The 26,187-nt window shown below is 41.9% G+C and overlaps 1 protein-coding gene across 1 annotated transcript in view; it reads right to left on the bottom strand.

Moving 5' to 3' along the window:
• OXR1 (oxidation resistance 1) overlaps window positions 1-26,187 on the bottom strand; it is a 250,858-nt gene that overhangs the window by 117,447 nt on the left and 107,224 nt on the right. Inside the window, exon 2 of the mRNA XM_026663861.1 lies at window positions 9,183-9,265. Coding sequence (XP_026519646.1) covers window positions 9,183-9,265 — 83 coding nt within the window. The remainder of the gene's footprint in view (window positions 1-9,182; window positions 9,266-26,187) is intronic.

Raw genomic sequence — 26,187 nt, 5'->3', positions numbered from 1 at the left:
GATAGCTAGCAAAGCCATGTTAAATAGACTAGAATCCTTGACATGTAGGCCTGTATCAGTAGAGAATTAAGAATAGATACTAATTATATTTGTCTGTGCTCACCTATATCTTCTTAGAAGTTTAAAAATGTGATTTAATTAGCTTGTAGATGCTAAACAGTCTATGGATTCAGAGATCAAAAGTGGATATTATCATTTAGATGGGACTTGTGGTGTAATATTATTGTTTTCATTTCTCTTTGAAGTTTGTAATAAACTACCTGTGAACTAGTTAATGGTTAATTTCCTTGCACTAATGAATGCAACTAGTTACCTTGTATGCCTAGGAAATAGATTAGCTTCAAAGCAACAATATACATTAACTCCTCTTCAGCCCAGGAGGGCCTGCTGAGACCACTGCTGAACTTCAGCTATAAAGAAAGTTTGGGGCCTGATCCTTGCTATCTCAGATCTGCTTAAACTTTGACAGGGAAAGTAGAAGCCCACAAGACTGAGGTCTCCAGGTTATTCTGGATCCACCCTGAAAATTCTCATGGAAGCATTTGAACAAGCTCTCTGCACATGGACCGCTGACTGGACTATAACCTTTTAAATTGATTCCAGAAAGATTTTTGCAAATCAGCAGCTTCACCATCTGCTATGAAATTGACCTAAGAACTCTATTCATATCTGTATGTATAATGATCTTTAACCATAGCAACTCTTTTCTTTTCTATTAATAAATCTTAGATTTAGTTAATAGGGATTGGCTCTAAGTGTGTACTTGGGTAAGAGCTGAAATATTCACTGACCTGGTGGGTAATATGCCCGATCTTTTGGGATTGGTAAAATTTATATATGGTGAATAAGGTTGTTAGTAACCCACACTGTATTAGACTTGGCTGTCTCAGTGTGAGCCAAAGGCTGCATAGCAGGGGTCTCACTCAATTTACTTTAAGGCCAGTGCCAGTCCTCAAATCCTCCCAGCGGGCCAATGTCACTCATCCTACCCAGAACCTGTCCCCCAAAAACTCCGCCCCCCACCTGCCTAAGGCTCTGGGATGGAATTTGGGTGGGAGGAGGAGGTCTGGGGTTGGGGATTGGGGTGCAGGCTCTGGGAGGGAGTAGAGGAGGTGCTTATACTAGTATATTTAAAACTGCTACCTAGACAAGCCTTCTTTGGAGCCTCCATGACAGACTAGCAAAAATCCCTACAAAACAAAAATATTGGCTATTAGTCCTATGTTCCTAGCCCCTCTCCTGATCCTCTCCCCCAAAATAAGCCAGCCACCATGTACAGAATCAGCCAAACAAAAATTCTTTCCAGATGCACTTGAATGTCCAAAATATGGTTAAAGCAGCAAAGAGCCCTGTGGCACCTTATAGACTAGCCTGACTCACTCTTGCTTGCATATTTATAACTGCCTCTGGAAATTGCCAATACATGCATCCGACGAAGTGGGTATTCACCCATGAAAGCTCAAGTTCCAATATGTCTGTTAGTCTATAAGGTGCCACAGGACTCTGCTGCTTTTACAGATCCAGACTAACATGGCTACCCCTCTGATATATGATAAAAGCAACCATATTTTGTCAAGTATCAGGCATCATTCTAATACGTGAAAGCTCTTTACTATATGCTGCAACCTAAACACAAATCACATGAGAATAAATGCATTAAAAATTGAGGCTCTCAGATATTACAGTAGTGGGAGCCATATACGTAAGATATTATTAGTATGGAAATGATATTCAAAAGCATACTGAATGATCTCTGTGGTTTTAGTGCTGCTACCTACTAGAAGTAGTATGCAGTATTGTCGTAGCCATGTTAGTCCCAGGGTATTAGAGAGACAAGGTGACCTGAAAGAAGAGCTCTGTCTCTCTAACCAGCAGAAATGGTCCAATAAAAAGGTATTACCTCACCCACCTTGTCTCTCTACTAGAAGTAGTACAGTCTATTAAGCAACAGAACCCAGAACATAGTTTCAGAAAATTTTACAGAGCAATATATCAGGTTTGAGAGAGAATTGGGTAGGAACAGCCACTGCAATCGGGTTTTCTCAAGCAGATGATACATCCTTTTATGTTTCTCAGATGACTGATATTTAGAAAAGGAGAGAAATTCTACAGTTAAAGAATCTGATATTTACAATAGTAGTGATTTCTGATGAGACCAGATTTCTTTGTATCATGCAAAGCCAATTATCTATCCAAGACAGTAGTACCGGCTTGGCTAACACAGGACCCCAGTATCATATCTCTTGGCACTGCCTTGTGAATTGACAGATGCAGGGAGAGTTTTTCCAAGTTGATGCTAATTACCAGAAGAAAGGGCAAAAGAGTCCAAAAGTTGTATGCTTTGAGATTTGACCCAGAAGGACTAATTATTGTTATGAATTGTTGCTGTTTTTAGAATCAAATACACGGACTATGCATATGTGAACAATATAGCTCAGGTGATCTTCAGTGGGATTCTGCCTGTTCCTAGAGAAGGGCAACAAAGGTCTGACAAGATTATGAAGATCAACAGATGGCTCAGGCAGTGGTACTATAAGGAGGGCTTTGGGATGTATGGCCATTGGGAGGCATTCATGGACAGAGGACTGTTCTCTCAGGATGGAATTCACGTGAGTAGGGAGGGAAATAACCTTCTAGGATGGAGGCTGGCACAACTGATTAAGAAAGCTTTAAACTAGGAATTTGGGGGAGATGGTTGGGAGATGTCCAGGTAATCTCCATGCCGGATTTTAACATTGAGAGGGAAGAAAACAAAGTAAGAAAGGATACTACCGTGGGTAGGAGAATGGACATAAGGAGGAAGGGTAGTGTAGATACCAGTCTAATAGGTGATACTGGCGGTAGAATGTCTGGGCCTAATCGGGTAAAGAAATTGAGCAAAGCCAAAACAGCAAAAATTAAGATGTTTGTACACCAATGCGAGGAGCCTAGGTAACAAAATGGAGGAACTAGAGTTACTGGTGCAGGAGGTGAAACCAGATATTATAGGGATAACAGAAACATGGTGGAATAGTAGTCATGACTGGAGTACAGGTAGTGAAGGGTATGTGCTGTTTAGGAAAGACAGAAATAAAGGCAAAAGCGGTGGAGTAGCATTGTATATCAACGATGAGGTAGACTGTAAAGAAATAAGAAGTGATGGAATGGATAAGACAGAGTCTGTCTGGGCAAAAATCACATTGGGGAAGAAAGCTACTAGAGCCTCCCTTGTGATATTACTTGCGGTGTGCTATAGATCACCGGGATCCGATTTGGATATGGATAGAGACCTCTTCAATGTTTTTAATGAAGTAAATACTAATGGGAATTGTGTGATCATGGGAGACTAACTTCCCAGATATAGACTGGAGGACAAGTGCTAGTAATACTAATAGGACTCAGATTTTCCTGGATGCGATAGTTGATGGATTCCTTCACCAAGTAGTTGCTGAACCAACAAGAGGGGATGCCATTTTAGATTTGGTTTTGGTGAGTAGTGAGGCCCTCATAGAAGAAATGGTTGTAGGGGACAACCTTGGTTCGAGCGATCATGAGCTAATTCAGTTCAAACTAAATGGAAGGATAAACAAAAATAGATCTGTGGTTTTTGATTTCAAAAGGGCTAACTTTAAACTTTAAAAAATTAAGGAAATTAGTTAGGGAAGTGGATTGGACTGAAGAACTTGTGGAGCTAAAGGGAGGAGGCCTGGAATTACTTCAAGTCAAAGTTGCAGAAACTATCAGAAGGCACCATCCCAAGACAGGGGGAAAAATTCATAGGCAGGAGTTGTAGACCAAGCTGGACGAGCAAGAATCTCAGAGAGGTGATTAAGAAAAAGCAGGAAGCCTACAAGGAGTGGAAGATGGGAGGAATCAGCAAGGAAAGCTACCTTATTGAGGTCAGAACATGTAGGGATAGAGTGAGAAAGGCCAAAAGCCTTGTAGAGTTGGACCTGCAAAGGGAATTAAAACCAATAGTAAAAGGTTAATAATAAATGGAGATATACCTATCTCATAGAACTCGAAGGGACCCTGAAAGGTCTTTGAGTCCAGCCCCCTGCCTTCACTAGCAGGACCAAGTACTGATTTTGCCCCAGATCCCTAAGTGGCCCCTTCAAGGATTGAACTCACAACCCTGGGTTTAGCAGGCCAACGCTCAAACCACTGAGCTATCCCTCCCCTATATATAGCCATATAAATAAGACGAAAACAAAGAAAGAAGAAGTGGGACCGCTAAACACTGAGGATGGAGTGGAGGTTAAGGATAATCTAGGCATGGCTCAATATCTAAACAAATACTTTGCCTCAGTCTTTAATGAGGAGCTTAGGGATAATGGTAGGATGACAATGGGAATGAGGACATGGAGGTAGATATTACCACATCCGAGGTAGAAGCCAAACTCTAACAGCTTAATGGGACTAAATCGGGGGGCCCAGATAATCTTCATCCAAGAATATTAAAGGAACTGGCACATGAAATTGCAAATTCATTAGCAAGAATTTTTAATGAATCTGTAAACTCAGGGGTTGTACCGTATGACTGGAGAATTGCTAACAGTTCCTATTTTTAAGGAAAAGAAAAAAAAAAAGTGATCTGGGTACTACAAGTCTGTTAGTTTGACACCTGTAGTATGCAAGGTCTTGGAAAAAATTTGAAAGAGAACGTAGTAAAGGACATTGAGGTCAATGGTAATTGGGACAAAATGCAACATGGTTTTACAAAAAGATAGATCATGCCAAACCAACCTGATCTTCTTTGAGAAGGTAACAGATCTTTTAGATCAGTGGTCTCCAAACTTTTTTGATCACGCACCCCTATCAGTAAAAAAATTTGAGCACGCACCCCCTGCCGCGCAGTCTCTACCATTTTTGCCGAAGTTGATTATAAAAAAAAAAAAAAAAAAAAAAAAAAAGCCGCTTGGACTCCCGCCCGAACTGCCGAAGGGCGGGGGGGAGCGCAGCGGAGGGGGGGGGAAAAAAGCACACTCCTCCTGCCACGCACCCCCAAGGATCCTCTTACGCACCCCACTTTGGAGACCACTGTTTTAGACAAAGGAAACGCAGTAGATCCAATTTACCTCGATTTCAGTAAGGCATCTGATATGGTTCCACATGGGGAATTATTAGCTAAATTGGAAAAGATGGGGATCAATATGAAAATTAAAAGGTGGATAAGGAACTGGTTAAAGGGGAGACTACAACAGGTCATGCTGAAAGGTGAACTGTCAGGCTGGAGGTTACTAGAGGAGTTCCTCAGGGATCGGTTTTGGGACCAATCTTTTTATTACTGACCTTGGCACAAAAAGTGGGAGCGTGCTAACAAAGTTTGCGGATGACACAAAGCTGGGAGGTATTGCCAATACAGAGAAAGACCGGGATATCATACAGGAAGATCTGTATGACCTAGTAAACTGGAGTAATAGTAACAGGATGAAATTTAATAGTGAAAAGTGCAAGGTCATGCATTTAGGGATTAACAACAAGAATTTTTGTTATAAGCTGGGGTCGCATCAGTGGAAGAGAAGGACCATGGAGTATTGGTTGATCACAGGATGACTATGAGCCGCCAATGTGATATGGCCGTGAAAAAAGCTAACGCGGTCTTGGGATGCATCAGGCGAGGTATTTCCAGTAGAGATAAGGAGGTGTTAGTACCGTTATACAAGGCACTGCTGAGACCTCATCTGGAATACTGTGTGCAGTTCTGGTCTCCCATGTTTAAGAAGGATGAATTCAAACTGGAACAGGTACAGAGAAGGGCTACTAGGATGATCCGAGGAATGGAAAACCTGTCTTATGAAAGGAGACTCAAAGAGCTTGGCTTGTTTAGCCTACCCAAAAGAAGGTGGAGGGGAGATATGATTGCTCTCTATAAATATATCAGAGGGATAAATACCAGGGAGGGAGAGGAATTATTTAAGCTCAGTACCAATGTGGACACAAGAACAAATGGATATAAACTGGCCATCAGGAAGTTTAGACTTGAAATTAGATGAAGGTTTCTAACCATCAGAGGAATGAAGTTCTGGAACAGCCTTCCAAGGGGAGCAGTGGAGGCAAAAGACTGAGCTTGATAAATTTATGGAGGGGATGGTATGATGGGATAACCTAATTTTGGTAATTAATTGATCTTTGACTATTAGCGGTAAATATGCCCAATGGCCTGCGATGGGATGTTAGATGGGGTGGGATCTGAGTTACTACAGAGAATTCTTTCCTGGGTGTCTGGCTGGTGAGTCTTGCCCACATGCTCAGGGTTTGCTGATCGCCATATTTGGGGTCGGAAAGGAATTTTCCTCCAGGGCAAGTTGGAAGAGGCCCTGGGGGTTTTTCACCTTACTCTGCAGCGTGGGGCAAGGGTCACTTGCTGGAGGATTCTCTGCACCTTGAAGTCTTTAAACCACGATTTGAAAACTTCAATAGCCCAGACATAGGTTAGGGGTTTGATATAGGAGTGGGTGGGTGAGATTCTGTGGCCTGCGTTGTGCAGGAGGTCAGACTAGACAATCATAATGGTCCCTTCTGACCTTAAAGTCTAAAGTCTAGGATACCATCTCATTATGTGAGTTTTACAGAATGTAAACTTTGTATTTCCCTGTTGTAAACAATCTGCAGCTGGAAAAAATGATAGGGCCCAAGTGTTCCCAAAAAGATGTAAAATAGCATGTAGCAAACTATATTATTGATACCACTTTTTTTGAGGGTGGGGAGTGAGGATGGGGTTATGAAGGTATAAGAGATAGTATTCTTCAGGGCTTAGAGGCCTGCAGTTGGCGGACTAATTAGCCCCACCCACTGCACCTGGGAAAAAGACAGGTAACTTAATTGGCTCATCCTCATAAAAGGTGAAGAAGGATATGGGAGAGGAGGTGGCAATACCAGCCAGAGGCTGGAGCAACTGCTAGGAGGAGCAACTCCAAGAGACAGATGGACAGAAGGGAGACTGGGAAAAATCCTATTAGCACAAAGGGCTCTGAGGTAAGAGCCAGGAACTCTGGTTGATAAACCCATGGGGTAAGGGATAGATTTGGGGGAAAGGAACATAACCTGTACAGGCTTTGTGGGGAAAGGCTGTGAAGCTCTGATCCTGTTTTCATTAAGAAGGCTTGAAATAAAACCCACAGTAATTAACTGGTCCGGAGACTACCCTACCTGGATTCTGTGATAGGGCCCCAGGCAGGATTTCCTCAGGAAGGGAGCTAGCTCTGCAGGCATCAGCCTGGGTCCAGTTGGAAGAGGGCGCTATAAAGTAGACCCAATCCTTCACACAGATATAGAAAAGAGGGAAGCAATCAGAAATCTAAGTGTATTTCAATCTGTGCAATATGAACTTACGTGTGTTACTGCGGTGGTAGCAGGTCATCATGGTCCCATCTGTGATGCAGAACCCCAAATCCTATTGTATGTGTTGAATACACAGGCTGCAGAGCCCTATAATTCAATGTGTGCACATGGGGTGGTGGCATGGTAACTTATGATAGCTTGCAGTAACATGTACACACATTATTGCAAGCTATCATAAGCCTGATGCAACAGAACACGTGAACAGAAAAATTTCATCAAGGAGACCACTGCATGACTAAACCAATATTGAACCCTTAAGCAAATCAAAATACATGTGCTGCAGATGCACAAATGGGATCCCTTTAATGGAAGACACATTATGTGAACAATATTCCTTCACTAAATCAAGTGGTAAGTACCATTGGAGATATCATCTACAATGCATAAAATGTTACTGCAAACAAAAAAAAACAACTCTCAAGCCACACAAGTTTCAAACTCAATTATAGCATACAACTCCTCCCCCCCATAAACTTTCTCAGCTATTGCAATACAGAATCATGTGCTTACTTGGCACAAAAATAGTTATTTCTAGAATACATCCACTTGATTAACTATTCTACAGAATAGCGTGTTACGCTTTCCTATTTTGTTTCACCATACATGTCAGAGTAGCTGAATGTATACAGTCAAGAGAATATCTTTATGCAGTATTAGAAGGGTTTTATTAATTGTACAAGGACAGTTTGATACTTTAGGTTTACAAGTTGCATCTGATAATCTTTCCCAGCTATTTCAGTGATATAATTAGGAAGCAATTATAATTTCTATGACATTGTATGTATATTAAAGGTAAAGAAAATCTGGTCTATTTCTTGTATCTTTAAAAATTCAACATATGAAAGATTAAATTTACATTGCAACTTCAATAAAATAAAGATTCAACAGCAAAACAGTGTAAGAAGTTTTGTTTTCTGTGTAAACCAGACTAAAAAGTTAGCTTGGAACTAATCTCAAGAACCCACTCCCCCAACTCCTCCCACAATATTTCTTGAAGGTAAGGTAATCCATATTAGTAGATAACAAAAAAGTGACAAAGTTAACTCCTGTATAAAGCCATAATTTTCTTTACTAGACCTCTTTATATCCTATTCTTTACAGATTTTTAGAGAGGAAAATATTTATTTTTATTTCATCACAAAGCTTCAAAACTGTTCAGGAGCTACTTGACTGATTTTCCAACATGTTAACTGAAAATTCATATGCAGTAATTATATAGCCTAAAACAACACAAGACAGATACTTCTCACTTCAGTTTCCCCTAGTAACCAGAAACGTGAAAAACTGACTGCAGCACAGTTTGAGGGTCATTTCAAGAACATAACAGTCAGAGAAAGGCTCCATTTTCAGATACTGATGGGAATATACACCTTTTCAGATACTTCTGAATACAGCTCTGTTAGGTATAGATCAATGGAAATTAGTAGGAGAATGCTGGAAAGGTACCACCAAGACAGACCTAACCCTATTTTTATTATTTCTCCTGAATTCAGTGGATTGTTAATGATGCTGAAAGCTTCAGAAGTCGTAAGTGATGTTATTGTTCGTTATTTACTGTAAATTATTGAATAATTAGTCTTCAAGAGATAATTCTATTGATTGACATTTATTAACTATTAATTTAACTTGCACAGAAAACTAAAGTTTCACTTTTGCAGTATGCTTCATATCCCTGCTGGAAAACGTTAAGAGTACTAGCTACTTAATTCCTAATAAGGTAATCAACTATCAGAAGTAAAGTACGGACTGAAGAGAACAAAGGCAATCAAAGCAATTTTGTTTACATTACATATCAAAAACTTCAAGTCTACACACATTCTATGCAAAAGCAATATTTAAACAGCCAAGCAGCAACTTACTGTATATTCAATAGTCCCTTTAGGCTTCTGAAAAGACATTCGTCGCCCATCTTTCTTGTCTGGGTTCTTCTTCTGGCCACTATCTGAAAAAAATTGAGGCAAGGAGCGTGTTAGATTCATTTTCCTTGCTCACAGTACTGTCACAGGCTGCTGATTACAGCCCCGTGGGCAGACATCTAATTCTGCTTGCTCCTTGTGACTCTCGACTCTCTAACAGACAGATAGCTGCTGGAATAGGGACTTCACTCCCCTGCTATGCTTTAAGGATCTGACCAATATAAACTACTGAGACAACTGGGAATCAGTTAACTACATAAGTACCTGCTACCATGCAGAATGCTATTAATGCAGGAAAGACTAAAATGATTGATCTCCCTCATCAGGCAAGGACATATCAATTGCACAAGCAATGCTTCTAAAGATCATCTTTAATTGGTTCTATGTTGCACAGGGTCTGTCATTACACTGTTTACAGCTTCTGGAGACTAGATGCAATTAAAAGTTACAGCTTTTAAAGTGAACAAAATGTATTTTAAAGAATACACAGTGGTTTATAGATAAGTATTTATCTCAAACAAGTTGTACATATTAACAAAACTCTAGAAGACTTCTCTTCTCCATATGTGTTAGCTAGAAAGGGATAAGATGTAAAGCACATCCTCCCTATGCATATAAATTTCATCTTACTGTCAAGATGCACTTAAAGCACTGCTCCTTGGCTTATGCAACACTGAATATTTTTGATGACCATCACCCTGTAATGTCTGCAGCTTTACTGGGAACCAATACAAGAAATGGAATTTAATGCAGCTATTCTAGAACTTTGCTAATGTGTACTTAAAAAAAAAAGTCTGGTTTTATTCAGCTTGATAATTCACCAATATAAAATTTATTTTATTTGACCATTATAATTTAATTTTACACTAGTACTTTCCTGAATACAAGTAGGAATACTGAGGTATAGTTTGTAAAATTATTCATAATTATACATAACGAGACTTGATTCTGGCACTCTGCTATAAATCTTTGCTGCGAAAATGGGAGAGATTTTTCTTGAGAGAATCAGATTTGTGGATTTGTAAAACGTTAGCTAGGTTCTACTGCAGCATGCTACTGATTGTGTTGAGGCATTATTTCCATATCTTCAGTTTATATACTCGTTACATATTTCAATCAAGTTTTCAGCACAGTACACAATTCTTACAATTCTCAGCCACAACTAGGTCAGAAGTTTGAAAAGGGATACTGTTAGAAAGTGAAATGAACCACAATAGGTAAATGTTATTTTTTTAAAGTGTGCCAAAAAACTTCTACTGTACATTTAAGTGATTTCTACTATCCTTCCCGCCTACCCCAACAGTGATTTAGAAGCTTAGATAAAAATCTCTCGTTTCTTTTCCAATTTTGCAGTCACTGACTGCCCCCCACCATGTCTCCACTGAACAGAGATGAAATTTATCAAAATGCTTATACAAAGACAACTTCATACACAGTCTTTTAATGCCCACAAAAATAACCCCCCCACACACAACACAAACATACTCCCCCCAGTAATGTTACTAGGTTTTACTTACTAGCAACAAGGACTTTCTAGGAGAGGAAATAATCTTGGGGGACAAATTCCCATATTTATAGCTATCTGTTAAAATAGTTACTCAAAATAGAGGTCAGTTCTTATGGTGTGGATAGTGGTAAGTTTGAAAGACAGACTAATGAAACTCATAAGAATTAAGTCAAGACAGTTTAACTGCAGGTTAAGACAATAGTTAAATTTCCCAGAAATTCCTTCAACCGGAATGTTGCAATTTTATTGTAGTGCTTCCTTACCTTAACCACCACATTAAGGCTAGATGTTTGTTTTTTTACAACTAAAACAATCGACATCACAGCATATTAAAGGCTTCTTGAAGACAAGCTGCAAAAATTGCTCAGTGTTCAAGCACACTGAAAGCTAGGTGCAGGACTGTGGAGTACAACATTCTCTCCCTGACAGCCAAACATTTTGTTTCAAAAAGTTTGAAGAAAGCAACTCTCTCCTCCCTCCTTGAGCTCTAGCAGCTAAAAGACCATAGCTGCTCAGAATACTCCCAGCTCACATCAGAAAGGCGCAGAGGGAGCAGTTGAAGTCAATGCCCTACCTTACTCTCTATAGCAACAAGGTTGATTTAAATCTAAGTGTTTCAAAGACAGATGATGCAGCTCATGGAACAAGTTTTAATGCAGTCTACCTCGAGGGCAACAGGCTGGACACCACAGCTTCCTCCATCCCCCCGTAAATCGTTGGAACAGAAAGAGCAGTCAAATCCCATGTTAGCAGCCTGTACCTTGTCACCCGTGCTACAAATGCATACAGCGCCAACACATTTCTCCAAATGCAAATGCTGAAGCACTTCAGCCACTCGTGGTCAGATTTGTTTGCAGAGCATGAACTATTCAAAATAATTCTCTGTAAGGTGCTGCCTCATGAGGTTAATTTTTACTTAACTGTTCCTTTTTTACTGAAAGGGAAGAAAGTAATTTTATGAAAGTATTCATTTACGTCATCAAGAAATAAAGAGGAGTATTTTAAGAGAATGTCTTGCTCATCACCATGAAAGACAGAAAGACACTGCTTTATAGTTTTCAAATTCAGAGTTCTCTTTTTGTATGATTGTAAGTGCAAGTGGCAATCCACTTTAAGAGCCTATTTTTCATCAATTGTCCTGAGATGTTGGATTGCATCTCTAACATTCCACTTGCACATATAAAGAGACATTCCCAGCAGAATCCAAACTGGAAGAGCCACAGGGTATCACATATGTGTAGAACAGAACACCATAGTACAGTCATCATGCAGATATGAGAAGTGATCTTTACTTTAGTGTCCTTAGGAATAGAAATAGGAACAAAATGTCAGAGATGAACAAGTGTACTATATTGGGAAAATCACGGAACGAACCTCTGACACACAATTTTAGGTTACTTTGTCTTTTTGTTGAATGAAGGAATTTGGGGGTAGGAGGGAAGACAGACAAACATGGCTTTCAGCCACCTTTGTACTTCTTATATACCCATTAGGGAGCTGCGACAGCCCTTAGGATCAGTATGGTATAGCGTAAGGGGGGCCTTAGCAGAGGCCAAGACTATAACGGGGTTTAAAAAAGAAGTAGATAAGTTCATGAAGGATAGGTCCATCAATAGCTATTAGCCAGGATGGGCAGGGATGGTGTACCTAGCCTCTGTTTGCCAGAAGCTGGGAATGGGTGACGGGATGGAACACTTGATGATTACCTGTTCTGTTCATTCCCTCAGAAGCACCTGGCAGTGGCCACTGCCAGAAGACAGGATAATGGGCTAGACGGACCTTTGGTCTGACCCAGTATGCCGTTCTTATGTTCTTAACCATAAAATAAGTTTATTAACTACAAAAGATAGATTTTAAATGACTACAAGTAATGAGGCATAAAAGTCAGAATTGGTTACAAGAAAATAAAAGTAGAACACAACTAAATATCTAACTTCACAAGATACGTGAATTCAAAGCAAAAGTCTCTCTCACCACATGCTTCAATAGTCTTACTGTCCAAACTCCTTTCAGACAGAATCCCTCTCCCAGTTCAAGGCTGTTTCTTTGTTCTTCAGGTGTTGTGGATGCAGGGGGTAGAGAGAAAGGGAGGAATAACTTGGAGTCTGTCCTCCATCCTTATACTACTTCTATTCTTTGAGAATCATCCCCAGCTGGGGTTCAGGAGACAGAAAGTCTGCGTGGATGGGCACCCCCAGCTGTTTGTCAAGATGTAAATTTTTACTCACATCCTTTTCCCTGCCAAAGGATGGCCACTTAAACAGGTGATAGTCCATTTGATTTCATGGTCATCTGGCTGAGGGTGTCAATTTGCCTTTTGTCTCTGAGGAACTGGTTTCTGGCTGCTTTTCTAATCTTGAAACATGTCTCAATAGAGTCATACAATAGAATTTCGTAACTTTACATATGTTGCCACACATTTTACCAGCACAATAATGATCAGAAAATTATGAATTTTCAAATGATTCCTCACAAGGCATACTTTGTACAAAATGTATCACAGTATTGTAAAAGGGGTGAACACAGGGGTACAGACTGAAAAGGTCATTCACATGAGACTACTAAAGAAGATAATTTGTTGTGGGGCAAGAGGCAAAGTATTGTCATGTTTCAAAAACTGGCCAAGAGAAAGAAAACAGAATAGGAGTAAGTGGTCAACTTTCATCATGGCAAAAGGTTAACATGAGGTCTCTCAGGGTTCTATACTAGGTCCTATGTTATTTAATAATGATCTGGAAATAGGGGCAAGATATCAAAATGTGAAGATTAATCAAAACGTGAAGATGAGTTATTTAGGTTAACTAAGATCCAAAATGACTGTGGAACTTCAGAGGACCTATATAAGTTAACTGAATGAGCAACACAATGGCAGATGTAATTCAACGTTAAGAAAGGCAGTATAATAAACATTGGAATGAAGATCTGAACTACTTGTACAGTTTACAAGGTCATAAATCAATTAGCAACTCAGAAAAGGGGTCTTGGCATCACTGTAAACAGCTCAGTTAAGACCTGTGTTCCCTCTAAGCTGCGTGGTTGGGGGCCGCCCAGGAGAGATTCAAGTGCCGCGCACTTGATTAGCTGACATCCAGCAGTGTGTGTTCAGGTGCCCTCCTCCCCGCTGCTTTGCAGACACGTTACTCCTGCAGCTGCTTCTGGGACCCTCCTGCTAGCTGTGCAGAGTGTGTCAGGGTATCCCCCTTCCTTCACCCCTGTATCTCATCTCCACAGAGTAGGGGAGAAGGGACAGCCTGGCTCAGAACTCAGAGCAGGAGAGAGCTGCTGCCGTCTGAGTTCTGAACCAGCCTCTGGGGGTGGTGGGTGGTGAGTGAGTGCCTGCCTGCCTTTCTTAAAGAGACAATGCACAGTCTGAGACTTCCCCAGCAGCCAACTCACACAATCTCTGTCTCTCTCACTCTCCCCTCCCCTCCCCACCCATGTACCCCATCTTCACAGAGCAGGGGAAGGGAGACAGTGCTCAGGGCTGAGCAGAAGAGCTTTCAGTGAGTGCCTTAAAGAGACAGCACACTGTGTCTTTCAGAAACTTCCCCAGCAGCCAGCACACAGTCTCTGCGTCATACTCACCTCCTAACACATACTTGTATTATTACTGTTGTTACTTTGTACTTGTTACTTGGTACTTCCTGCAATGCACATATATTCTGTCATTTAATTCTTTCGAAGTGTGTTATTTTATTTTTTTTGATTGGTCTATGCATTTCATAATTTTTATTTCTCTTACACTTAAATTTAATTCTTTGAGTAGTGAGTTCTAAAATGCCTAACCTGTCGTGGCTGGAGTAATTATCCCTATAGTAACTTTAAAAAAATATATATATATTGTATCTAGGTTTTTTGTTTCTACTGGTGGTGCACATCCACACATACCTCAGTGCACATAACAAAATTTATTCCACACATGGATGGAAAAAATTAGAGGGAACATTGGGTAAGTCATCTATGCAACATGAAGTTGGGGGGCGGGTGGGAAGCAAACAAGATGCTGGGATGCATAAGGAACAGGAAGAAGAAAATATTCTAACACCATTGTATGAATCAATGGCATGGCCTCAACTGGAATACTGTGTGTAGTACCGTTTCCCTCACCTCAAGAAAATGATTGCAGAATCATTGCAGAGGTGGTTCAGAGAAGGCTTTTGAAAATGATCAAGGGCATAGAAAAACCTCACATGAAATTGGAAAGATTGGGATTATTAACACTAGAAAGTTGGTGAATAAAAACAGTAGTTAAATTTTCCAGAAATTGCACCAACCACAATATTGCAGTTTTATTGTAGTACTTCCTTGCTTTAATCCAAACAAACAAACAAACCTTAACGTTGTGGGTTTTTTTTTTAAAATCATTAATAAATCTCAACATCGTAGCATATTAAAAGTGGCTTTTTGAAGACAGTTACAAGTTTTGCTATGGGGAGATAAATTAAGCAAGGGCCTGTAAACATTCCATCATCACTTCCTGGTCCATGGTATCACAGGAAAGTGATAGATCAAACACCTGAATTGGATTCCTGACTTTTCATCCAACAGAATATCCACCACACAAGTGCAGTCTGCAGGACACACCCAGTTTGGAATCTCTAGTTGACAAAGGTCAACATGGATGGTGGGTAAACATGCCATTGGGCCCCTCCTCCTCTACCCAAGGCCCCGCCCCTCCCCTTCTGCCCTCCCACGGGTCCCCAGCCCGATTGCCAGACAAGCGGCATGGCTGGAATGCTCCCGGCCCCAGGGCTGGGCAGGCAGCGTGGCTAAAGCGCCCCCAGCCCTGGAGCATCCCCGGCCCCAGAGCACTGGGTGGGTGGTGCGGTCCCAGCGCTGGGCAAATGGATGGGTGATGTGGCATGGGCTCAGCCCCAGCACCCTCAACCCTAGGGCTTGTGTGCACACACTCCAGCCTGCCTGCCCCAATCTTTCGGCCACAGAACAGCAGAAAGGGAGCTGGAAGGAAGCGGGGGGGCTTCAGGGCGGAATGTGGGTGGGGACATGCAGGCTGTTTGGGGAGGCATAGCCTTCCCCGGCCTATGAAGGTCAAGGAAACTGGAGGCATCCAGATACTATGAAAGTTGCCTTACTACAATCTCTTTGATAATCCTAACCTAACAGAAGATTAGAAACTGGTTGATAGTTGACCATATTATCCAGTGACAACTTTCTGATGAACTCATGCTTCCTTTGAAGCAGTTTTTCCTCTACCTTTTTTGTGCTGACAACCCCCATTGGACTTTAAAAAAAAAAAAAAAATTGTGACCCCCCCCCCCCCCCCGCTAAAACTTGGGGAAAAAAAGAGACCCCGCCCACCTTAAGTATCATTAAGTAAATTATGACTAATACTCAGGGCCAGCTTTAGGAGGTGACCAACAGGGCAACTGATTGGGGCACCACGCCAAGGGTATCCTGCGAAGCTAAGTTATATGATTCAGCCACACTGTGGCTGAAATTGTTCATGAATCCCCCTCTTCTGGCCTTCAAACAACCCACCAACCTCATCATCAGCAAGTTCCGCACAGACGAGGACACACCACCTCAAAGCAGCAGCAGATCTTGCCAGAAGAACAGATGCAAAACCTGCAGACATATCTCTACCATTACAATGATCAACACACCTTTTAAGATCCATGGATCCTATACATGCCTATCACAACATGTGGTATACCTCACTCAGTGCACTAAATGCCCCAACAGCAACTTTGTGGGTAAACCAGACAGTCACTGTGCTCTCGAATGCGCTCATATAGGAAAATGATAAAAGACATCACCACCAGTTCACCAGTGGGTGAACATTTTTCACAAAGCAAGCTCTCCATATCTCACCTTTCAGTCCTTAGCCCCAAAGTAAACCTGTACAACACTTTCAAAAGATGAACCTGGAAGTTTAAATTCATAACTCTGCTAGACACTAAAAATTATGGATGGAACAGAGCCGCTGGATTTATGGCTTACTACAACAATCTGTAAGCCACTAACCCCCTCTTTTTGTCCTATGACTGTAGAAATGTTAATGGGCCACTCTACCTTGAAGGGTCCCTTACAATATGCACTAACTAAACAATCTGTTTCATCTTGCATTTTGCTGTGATGCTGAAAGTACCTTTCCCAGACCAGAAGAGCAGCTCTGTATGTCTTGAAAGCTTGTCTCTCTCACCAACAGATGTTGGTTCAATAAAATATATTACCTCACCCACCTTGTCTCTCGAATATCCTGGGACCAATATAGCTACAACTACACTGTCACCACAAGATGTCAGTTTTGAGACTAGATTTTTATTATAAATAGCTGTTTCAGTAATAAAAATATAAGTGTTAAAAGTTAGGAAGGTTGCTGTTGTAGAGGAGATGGAAAAAGCAGACAAACTGGGGATGCAAAATTGACTGGCTGCATAGTACAATGGTAAGGATAGTAAGCATAACAAATAGTTACATAAATTCTAGGACACTATACCTACACTACTCGCAACAAAATTCAAGTTTAGCAATGAACAAAATGCCATGGATAAGCATGGAAATTTTCCCCACACAACTTTATTAAGCTAAAGCACTAGTTCTAAGCCTCCCTTAACTTGGCCACTCCTACAAAGTGTTAACATACCTCTCTGAACTTAAGTTTGGGAGGGAAATGGTAGTAGGGAAGATTAAAATATTTTTCCAATTTTTTCACTTCTAGACACATTTGATATTTTCTCCCCTCCTTTACCATTGTGTCTAGTTTTCATACTTTGAACCTATGTTAGTGTGACTATAACAAATATAGTCCGTCACTTGGATGCAGATGGAAGAATCTTATGTTTTATACGTTTTGTTTACTTGAAGCAAAAATGAGTTTCCTACCTCTTTCCCAGAATGAATTCAAAAGGAGCTCTGTTTTTACCATCCCTCAATTTCCTCCCCACCAAACATCCGGAAAACTAATCCTCCTCTCTTGCACACACTTTTTTTTTTTTTTTAAATACTGTAATCATATAGCATTGGTTGGGTCTTCCGCCTCCGGGGACATATATATCGGTCTAATTCCACTGGAATCAAACTTTATTCTTCACCGTAATAAGCGCTGAACAATTGCTCTAGTTCAACCCTAAACACAATATTGGGCCTTGCTTTCTCAACATTAATGTATTAATATGTTTTTTAGTTTATTGTGAAGTTCTACAAATGGACTGGAAAAGTTAATTTTAAATAATTTTTCCTGGGTAAAACACAAGTATTAATTAAAGACTAAAAAGGATGAGACTGAAAGGAGAGAGAATATGAAGCTCCCCTTGTTAAAAATAAGTTAGTTTAACATATCCGAATGGTCACAAAAACAGCAATGAGGAGTCACCCTTGTTTAATGTTTGTCTAAGCCAGTGGCTCTCAACCTTTCCAGACTACTGTACCCCTTTCAGGAGTCTGATTTGTCTTGTGTACTCCAAGTTTCACTTCACTTAATAACTACTTACTTACAAAGTCAGACATAAAAATACAAAAAAGTGTCACAGCACACTGTTACTGAAAAATTGCTTTCTCATTTTTACCATATAATTATAAAATAAATAAATTGGAATATAAATATTATACTTACATGTCAGTGTATAGCATATAGTGCAGTATAAACAAGTCATTGGCTGTATGAATTTTTGCTGTATGAATTTTTGCTTTCTACTGACATCACAAGTGCTTTTTATGTAGCCTGCTGTAAAACTAGGAAAATATCTAGATGAGTTGATGTACCCCTGGAAGACCTCTGCATATCTCCAGGGATATGCATACCCCTGGCTGAGAACCACTGGTCTAGGCCATAATTAATTTTTATTACCTTTAAAGTTAATCTAAAGAGAAAAAAAACACCCAAGTCTTCTTTCAAAAAATGTTTTCGTAAACCACTACTTAACATGAAGCAACTTGCTGTCATTTGCTTATTGATAAAACAGAAGAGGCATAGATAGTTACAGTTTTACTAGATTAGTTCCACTCAGCAGCAATTAGATGTGTGTAATCTATTACACAAAACCAAAAAAAATATTAAAGTTATAATCATTTTAACCACCATTATGAACTCTGGAACAGTGTTTTTTCTGACAGCGTGGACCTCTACTCAATGGAGTGATTGTCTCAGACTGTCTCCCCTCTATTTGCAATCATGTAACATCTTTGTACTAACTACAGCAATATACATTTTCAGTTGTCTTTTCATGTTCTTACAGCTGGAAGCAAAGGGACAGTACCAACAGACCAGCCAATTCTCTGGAAACCAGCTGTGGTCCACAGACTACTGTGTACGAGCCACTTCTCAGGACAGTTAGCCTTTCAAAAAGAGAAGTGTAAGATTAGGCTCTTCGTCATATATGAGCACCTAATTAAATGGTCTGATTTTCAAAAGGGCTTTCATGGTTTTGTGACTGTTTTAGAAATAAAGGTGATTTTTATACCTTTAGACCAGTGGTCTCCAACTTTTTTACTCACAAGATCACTTTTTCAATTTAAATGCAACCCAGGATGTACCCTGTCCCTTCCCAGAGGCCTCGCCCCTTCCCTGAAGCCCAGCCCCGCTCACTCCATTCCCCCCCTCACTCACTCTCCCGCACCCTCACTCACTTTCACCAGGCTGGGGCAGGTGGTTGGGGTTCAGGAGGCGGTGTGGGCTCTGGGCTGGGGGGTTTAGAGCAGAGGTTGGCAACCTTTCAGAAGTGCTGTGCTGAGTCTTCATTTATTCACTCTGATTTAAGGTTTCGCGTGGCAGTAATACGTTTTAACGTTTTTGGAAGGTCTCTTTCTAGAAGTCTATAATATATAACTAAACTATGTTGTATGTAAAGTAAATAAGGTTTTTAAAATATTTAAGAAGCTTCATTTAAAATTAAATTAAAATGCATAGCCCCCCAGACCGGTGGCCAGGACCTGGGCAGTGAGAATGCCACTGAAAATCAGCTCGCGTGCCGCCTTCGGGTTGCCTACCCCAGCTTAGAATGTGGGAGGGGGCTCTGGGTTGAGCCTGGGACAGGGGGTTGGGGTGCAGGAGGGGGTGAGGGGTGCAAGCTTTGGGAGAGAGTTTGAGTGCAGGAGGGAGCTCCAGGCTGGGGCAGAGAGTTGGGGTGTAGGAGGGGGCTCAGGGTGCTGGCTCTGGGAGGGGGCTCAGGACTGGGGGTCAGGGTGTGGGCTCCCGCTGGGCGGCACTTACCTCGTGCAGCTCCCGGGCAGCGCAGTGGGCCTAGGGCAGGCTCCTTGCCCCTAGGGGGGACATGTGGCTCTGCATGCTGCCCCTCTCTACAGGCACCGCCTCCGCAGCTCCCATTGGCTGCAGTTCCCCATTCCTAGCCAATGGGAACTGCTGGGGCGGTGCTTGCAGGCAGGAGCAACGCACGGAGACACACACACACACACACACACCCACCCCAGAGCCGCGGTGGCATGCTGGCCGCTTCCAGGAGCGGCATGGGGCCAGGGCAGTCAGGGAGTCTGCCTTAGAGGCAGCCCTGCTACACCACCGGACTTTTTAGCAGCCAGAGATCGCGATCGACTTGCAGAGTCTCCAGGATCGACCAGTCGATCACGATCTATGGGGTTGGTGACCACTGCTTTAGACACTTTGGAGTTTATTAACTTTAATTCCCATCTTTGACTGAGTTCAAGAAAGACTACAGACAAAACTAGCAGAGTATATTTAGGTTTTAATTGTCTGAATAGGAGCTTTATAAAATTTAGATCAATATCTAGCTGGTATTTCTAAACTAGAGAACATACATTGAGTTGTTTAGTGATCAAGTCATATAAAATATATAGGAAAAGGCTAAAAAGAGTTTCCACATAAAACTTGATTATGCTGCAGATATGGACAGTAATTTACAACCTACTTTGGAAATACCCTTAAAAAAAGCAGAAAGCGAGGTAATCTTAAAGTTAAGTGTACACTAAATTATTTAAAACCTAATTAACAAGCTTAACTCCCCATGATTATTGCCTCTCATGGTTACTGCCCAAGTTAGTGACACAATCTTATAAATGGATCATCAACTATCTTCAGGACTGACAGGGAGCCACATACCCTCTCAACATACAGGCCTTTATGCAACATTCTAATGTATGTACAACTGTGGCTGGTCAACATGCCAACCACACATCCAGACACCAAGGCTATGTCTGCAGTAGCACTTTTGTCGGTCAGGGATGTGGGGGAAAAAAAACCAACCCTGACTGACATAAATTTCACCAACGAAAACGCCCGTCTGGACAGCGCTATGTTGGCAGGACATGTTCTCCTACCGACATGCTACCACTACTCATTGGGGGTGGTTTAATTATGCCAATGGGAGAGCTCTCTTCCGTCGGCATAGAGGCTATACAGGAGACTGTACAACTGTACCACTGTAAGGTGTGTAGTGCAGACATAGCAGAAGTCTCACTCTTCTGACAAGATAACCCCATTTACCTTACACATAAAAACCCTATCCCACACCTATTTGAATCATGGTGTAGTTTTAAGAAGCTCACAGTATTTACATTCCTCATTTTCTAAACTTATTCAGTGTATAAATGCCATTAATTATGTCACCAAAAAAACCCTAAGTTCATGAACACATTCCCCTACCCACAAAGTTTCTGATGTTTTAGAAAGTTAATTCTAGTTAGCTTATTATTAATAATTATTAATAATAAGTTAATTCTATTAGCTTATTCTCAGCATCACCACTCAATCTACTCTACAGATACTGGGGGCAGACTCAATGTAATAAAAACGAATAACAGACCAAGATCGTAGATATTCTACATAGACAGCAGAAAACAGTGGACACTACATATAGCATATTAACATTTCATAGACCAGTGGTTCTCAAAGCCGGTCCACCGCTTGTTCAGGGAAAGCCCCTGCCGTGCCAGTTTGTTTACCTGCCGTGTCCGCAGGTTCAGCCGATCGCGGCTCCCACTGGACACGGTTCACTGCTCCAGGCCAATGGAGGCTGCGGGAAGCGGCGTGGGCCAAGGGATGTACTGGCCGCCCTTCGTGCAGCCTGGGGCTCCCTGCTGGGAGCCCCAGGCCCTTTAAATTGTCCCCTGGGGAAGCTGGGCCACCCCGGTACGGCGCACCAGCTCTTGCCGGTACGCCATACGGGGGCATACCGGCTTACTTTCACCTCTGGGTAAGGGGGTGAGGCTGCAAGCTCCAGCAGCTGCGTGGCATCCTTACACAGCAGCATGGTAAGGGGGCCAGCCGGGGCTGGGAGGATGGGTTGGATAAGGGGTAGGGAGCGGTTGGAGGGGGCGGAGGTTATGGGGAGGCGGTCAGGGGACAGGGGGGTTGGGTAGGCGTGGGAGTCCCGGGGGTCTGTCGGGGTGGTGGTTGATGGGGTTGGGGCAGTCAGGGGACAGGAAGTGGGGCGAGTTGGGTAGGGGGTGGGGTCCTGGGGGGCAGTTAGGGTGGGGGGTCTTGGGAGGGAGTGGTCAGGGGACAAGGAGGGGGGGTTGATGGGTTGCGGGTTCTGAGGGGGGCAGTCGGGGGTAGGACGTGGGTTGGGGTCGGATGAGTGGGTGGCAGGGGGAGAGACAGGCTCGTGGGGCTTGTACTCACCGCGTGGTTCCTTACCGGGTCTTCGGCGGCACTTCGGTGGTGGGTACTTCACTTGCTTCAGGTGAAGGACCTGCTGCCGAAAACCCTGAGTGAGTGAAGACCCCCCTGCCGCCGAGGACCCGGTAGGGAGCCAGTTCTTAGGATTTTGGGAGCTCATCACTGCCTGAGGGGTCCCGATCCCCAGTTTGAGAACCCCCGTTCTAGGAAGAAGCAAACTTGCTTTTATTTAGAATGTTTCCTCAGAGTTTTCATGAAACATCAATAGCTTTAAAAATAGTAAGAAACAAAGTGATAATATATGAAAAAAACAACTGTGTTCTGTAACATCAAAGGAAATTCAGTAATAAACCAGCTACGTCAAAGAGATTAGTAGCTCTGGCAAAGCCATGTTTTCATCTCTCAGTCACTATCTCTAGTACTCTTGTACTTTTATCCTCCATCAAACTTGTTAGCCTAAGGAGATATTTTGTCTGTATTTCAGTGAGCTGACTACTGACAAACAACATAGACTGTTTAAACTAGTGTGTTTTCTGACATGCAGTGAATTCGGCATCCTAACTCTGTCCTCCACATTTAGAAATACAATAGACTGCTCAGCATATAAATATGTAGGTATATGTTCAGAAGCAAAAATATACTACAGTAAGATTATTTTCTAAAGAAATCTATTTCTCACCATTAGGGCAGCCTCAAATATGACAGCAAGGTGGCCAAAGGATTAAATTTAAGGTATAAAACCTGAAAATATTTGCCTGCCTCCCTGAACCAGAAAACATACACTGCATAATAGCTAATCATCTCAGGAAGTCAAATAGCAAAAAACTAACACGGAAGCACGATATCTCCAATGTTACATGCTTATAACTTTAAGATACCAAAATATGTTATTTAAAATTTAAGTATATTAAGTCCATGAAATCTACAAGTTTCTACTTGAGTTCTGAGATTAGTGTTTCTGAATTTCACAGAAGAATAATTTTTCCATACTTATCTTAACAAAAGTTTGTTCATACGTTTGAAAATGATTTTAAATAACCACACACACCCCACATTTGGACGGAGACCAAATGTGAAATGGAAACCCTAAAGGAGTCTGAGATAGTTATAAGTGAACTGGAGAGATTGGAGGGCAGATTAGACATGGGCCTGAAGCAAGACTCTGGATGCACACACAACTGAAATTTGGAGCAGCTGGGCCCAGATTTTTAAAAACATTTAGACATTGCTACCATCAGTGTTGTCATGCCTAACTGATTTAGGGACATAAATCTCATTTTCAAAAGTGATTTAGGAGTCAAAATCCCATTGACCGTCTATCCCTTTTGAAAATGAGATTCCCATCCTCAATCAGTTAAGCACTGCAACACTGAGCATAGCAACACCTAAATATCTTTTTTAAAAAGGGCTGAGCCTTAGGCTTCAATAGCAGGCCGTAACTTTGCAACTGAGTGCCCATATCCAACTAGAATGGAAGTTGGAATTCAATCTTAACTGCTGTAGTTACTATTATATGAAACAATATGGCATGATCTAAGACTGTTCGTTAAAACCTGCCAGAAGAGAACCTGTTTCTGCCTACAATCTATTGACTTTTTGTTTAGAAGATTCCATTGGATAACGAGCACAGAGCAACCTCTGCAGCATGCTGTGCATAGGTTGGGGAATGCTGTTCCCCAACCTAGGCACATGGAAGCGTGCAGAACTCCTCCCCCATATTAAGAACCATCCATCCTTCATTGCTCTGAGCAGCACCCCTACCTCCACAAGCCACCTTTCATTAACTCTAGTCTTAACAGTTACACACCAAAAATTTTCCAGGATAAGCATCTGTACCCTGACACACAAAACAGTCAATATGATTCAGGCTGATTTTGCTGAAGTGTCAGAGGCACTGCCAGAGCAGAAAACGATAAAATATTTAAGATTCACTGGTTGAGTTCTCCTCCACCCCCATTTTGCACAATAAGGCTATGTCTACACTACAACTTATGTTGACATAACTTATGTTGCTTAGGGGTGGGAATAAATCACCCCCGAGCGACATAAGTTACACTGACATTAGAGCTGGTGTGGATAGCACTATATCGGCAAGAGAGCTCGCAGGGGCTGGAGTAGTTAAGCCAACAGGAGAGCTCTCTCCCACTGGCTTAGAGTAGCTACATTAGAGAGCTTACAGCAGCGCAGCTGTAAAATCCCTCTCCTTGCAAGTGGTGAATAAGAGAGGTTTGGGGCGCATTATTGGAATGAATTGTTAATATTCCTTTGTAAGGGCAAAATGACAGCAGACTTTCAATAGATTAAGAAAATATCAAAAGAAGGTATCTTTGGGTATTAACCTTTGGGCATTTGGGTATTAACCTACTCATCTGAAGCTTTCCTTTTGGGGGGAGAGGAGGTTAAGAAAGTGATATTGTAGCAGCTCTAGCTCCAGATATATCTTGATCTCACAGGTATCTTCAATCCCTATCAGTCTTCCTCTGAGCATGAGTTTCATAAGGAAACTGTATAGCTGTCTAATCCTGAAAATAGTCAAGAAAAACAATCATGCTGGTTTTGTTACCTTTATCAGCAGCCTTTGTTATTGTTGACCACAAAGTGCTGGCTGTACTTGCCTGAAAAACCTCACAGAAGAAAATACAAGGGGCCTTTTGAGGCTTTACACCTTCCTCTTAACAAGAGAGCTTGGAAAGTTTCTCTAATACCAACAACTGAGGCAAATATGCATATCATACTCTCAAAACAAGGAACCCCAAAAATCATACTCCTGAAATGTAAAGGAACAGGATTATCATGTAATGTTAATTGTGGATGGTATATTGTCAATCACCGTGTTTAAAACAAAAACTTCTGAAAGCCAGGCTAAGGTAAATGTCCACATAAGCTTAACTCTGCCTTCTTTGAGCCATGCACCTATATGCCCATAATACACACACTCCCAACTCTGCCTTTTAACCATAATAAGCAGACACTACTAGCACGTTCCCTACGCTCAAAACTGAGTCCACTCCCCCAACAGAATACCACACTTGTAAAATTTAATATCACTTCATAACCTTTTACAAACCTTTCACACTCAACCCTATACTTTCACCTACCCAACAGTACAACCACAGACTGGTCTCACATCCCATCTCATTATTGACAATCCCAAGCCAAGAATACCCTAGTGTCCTGCTACAACCTATACAATTCTCTATTGAAATGATGCGGATCAGAACCTCAAGAGGTAGGTAGGTAGGGAGGTAGGTAGGTGTGTGTGTGTCCCTTTCCTTTGAGAACACTCATGGGGGTGGCAGAGACTCAGCCCCAGATCTCTTCATATCACAATCAAAAACTCTTCCAAGCTGCTCCAACTTAGTCCTCTTCCATTCAATATAGCACACCTAATGCAAATGCAGCTGATGTATGCACATAATTCCCAGTGGCTATTGCCAGCTCCCGGGGGCGGGGCGGGAGGAGAGTGGGAGGGAAGGTCAGAGTTAAGGCTGCCTCCCTGTTTACCTTACCTCTGTATTTCCTGGTTTTCAGAAGTTTGTGTTTTACTGAACTCAGCATTCTGGAAAGGCACAAACTATCACCAGACAACCTTAACTCTGTATTTACTTTCTTTTTATATATTTACTATACTATCTACTGTACACAGACCAGCTGGGTGCTGCAGTCTGTGTCTCACCCCCAACCCACACAGGGAGGGCAGAGGATGCCCACAAACTGACTCCCTGCTCTAATCCATCTGCCCTGACACAGGGTGTATGTAGGGCCTCCTCCCTTACCCAGCCAATACCCCCATCTCCCTTGGGGAATATTAATGCCACCTTCCTCACCACGACCCCATCCCAACACCCCACACACAGCCCCTCCTGCACATTTGATATTCCTCACAC

Source organism: Terrapene carolina, unplaced genomic scaffold (assembly GCF_002925995.2).
Source record: "Terrapene carolina triunguis isolate 2854851 unplaced genomic scaffold, T_m_triunguis-2.0 Scaffold58, whole genome shotgun sequence".
Classification (NCBI taxonomy): domain Eukaryota; kingdom Metazoa; phylum Chordata; order Testudines; family Emydidae; genus Terrapene; species Terrapene triunguis.
This window is presented reverse-complemented; position numbering and strand designations above follow the sequence as displayed.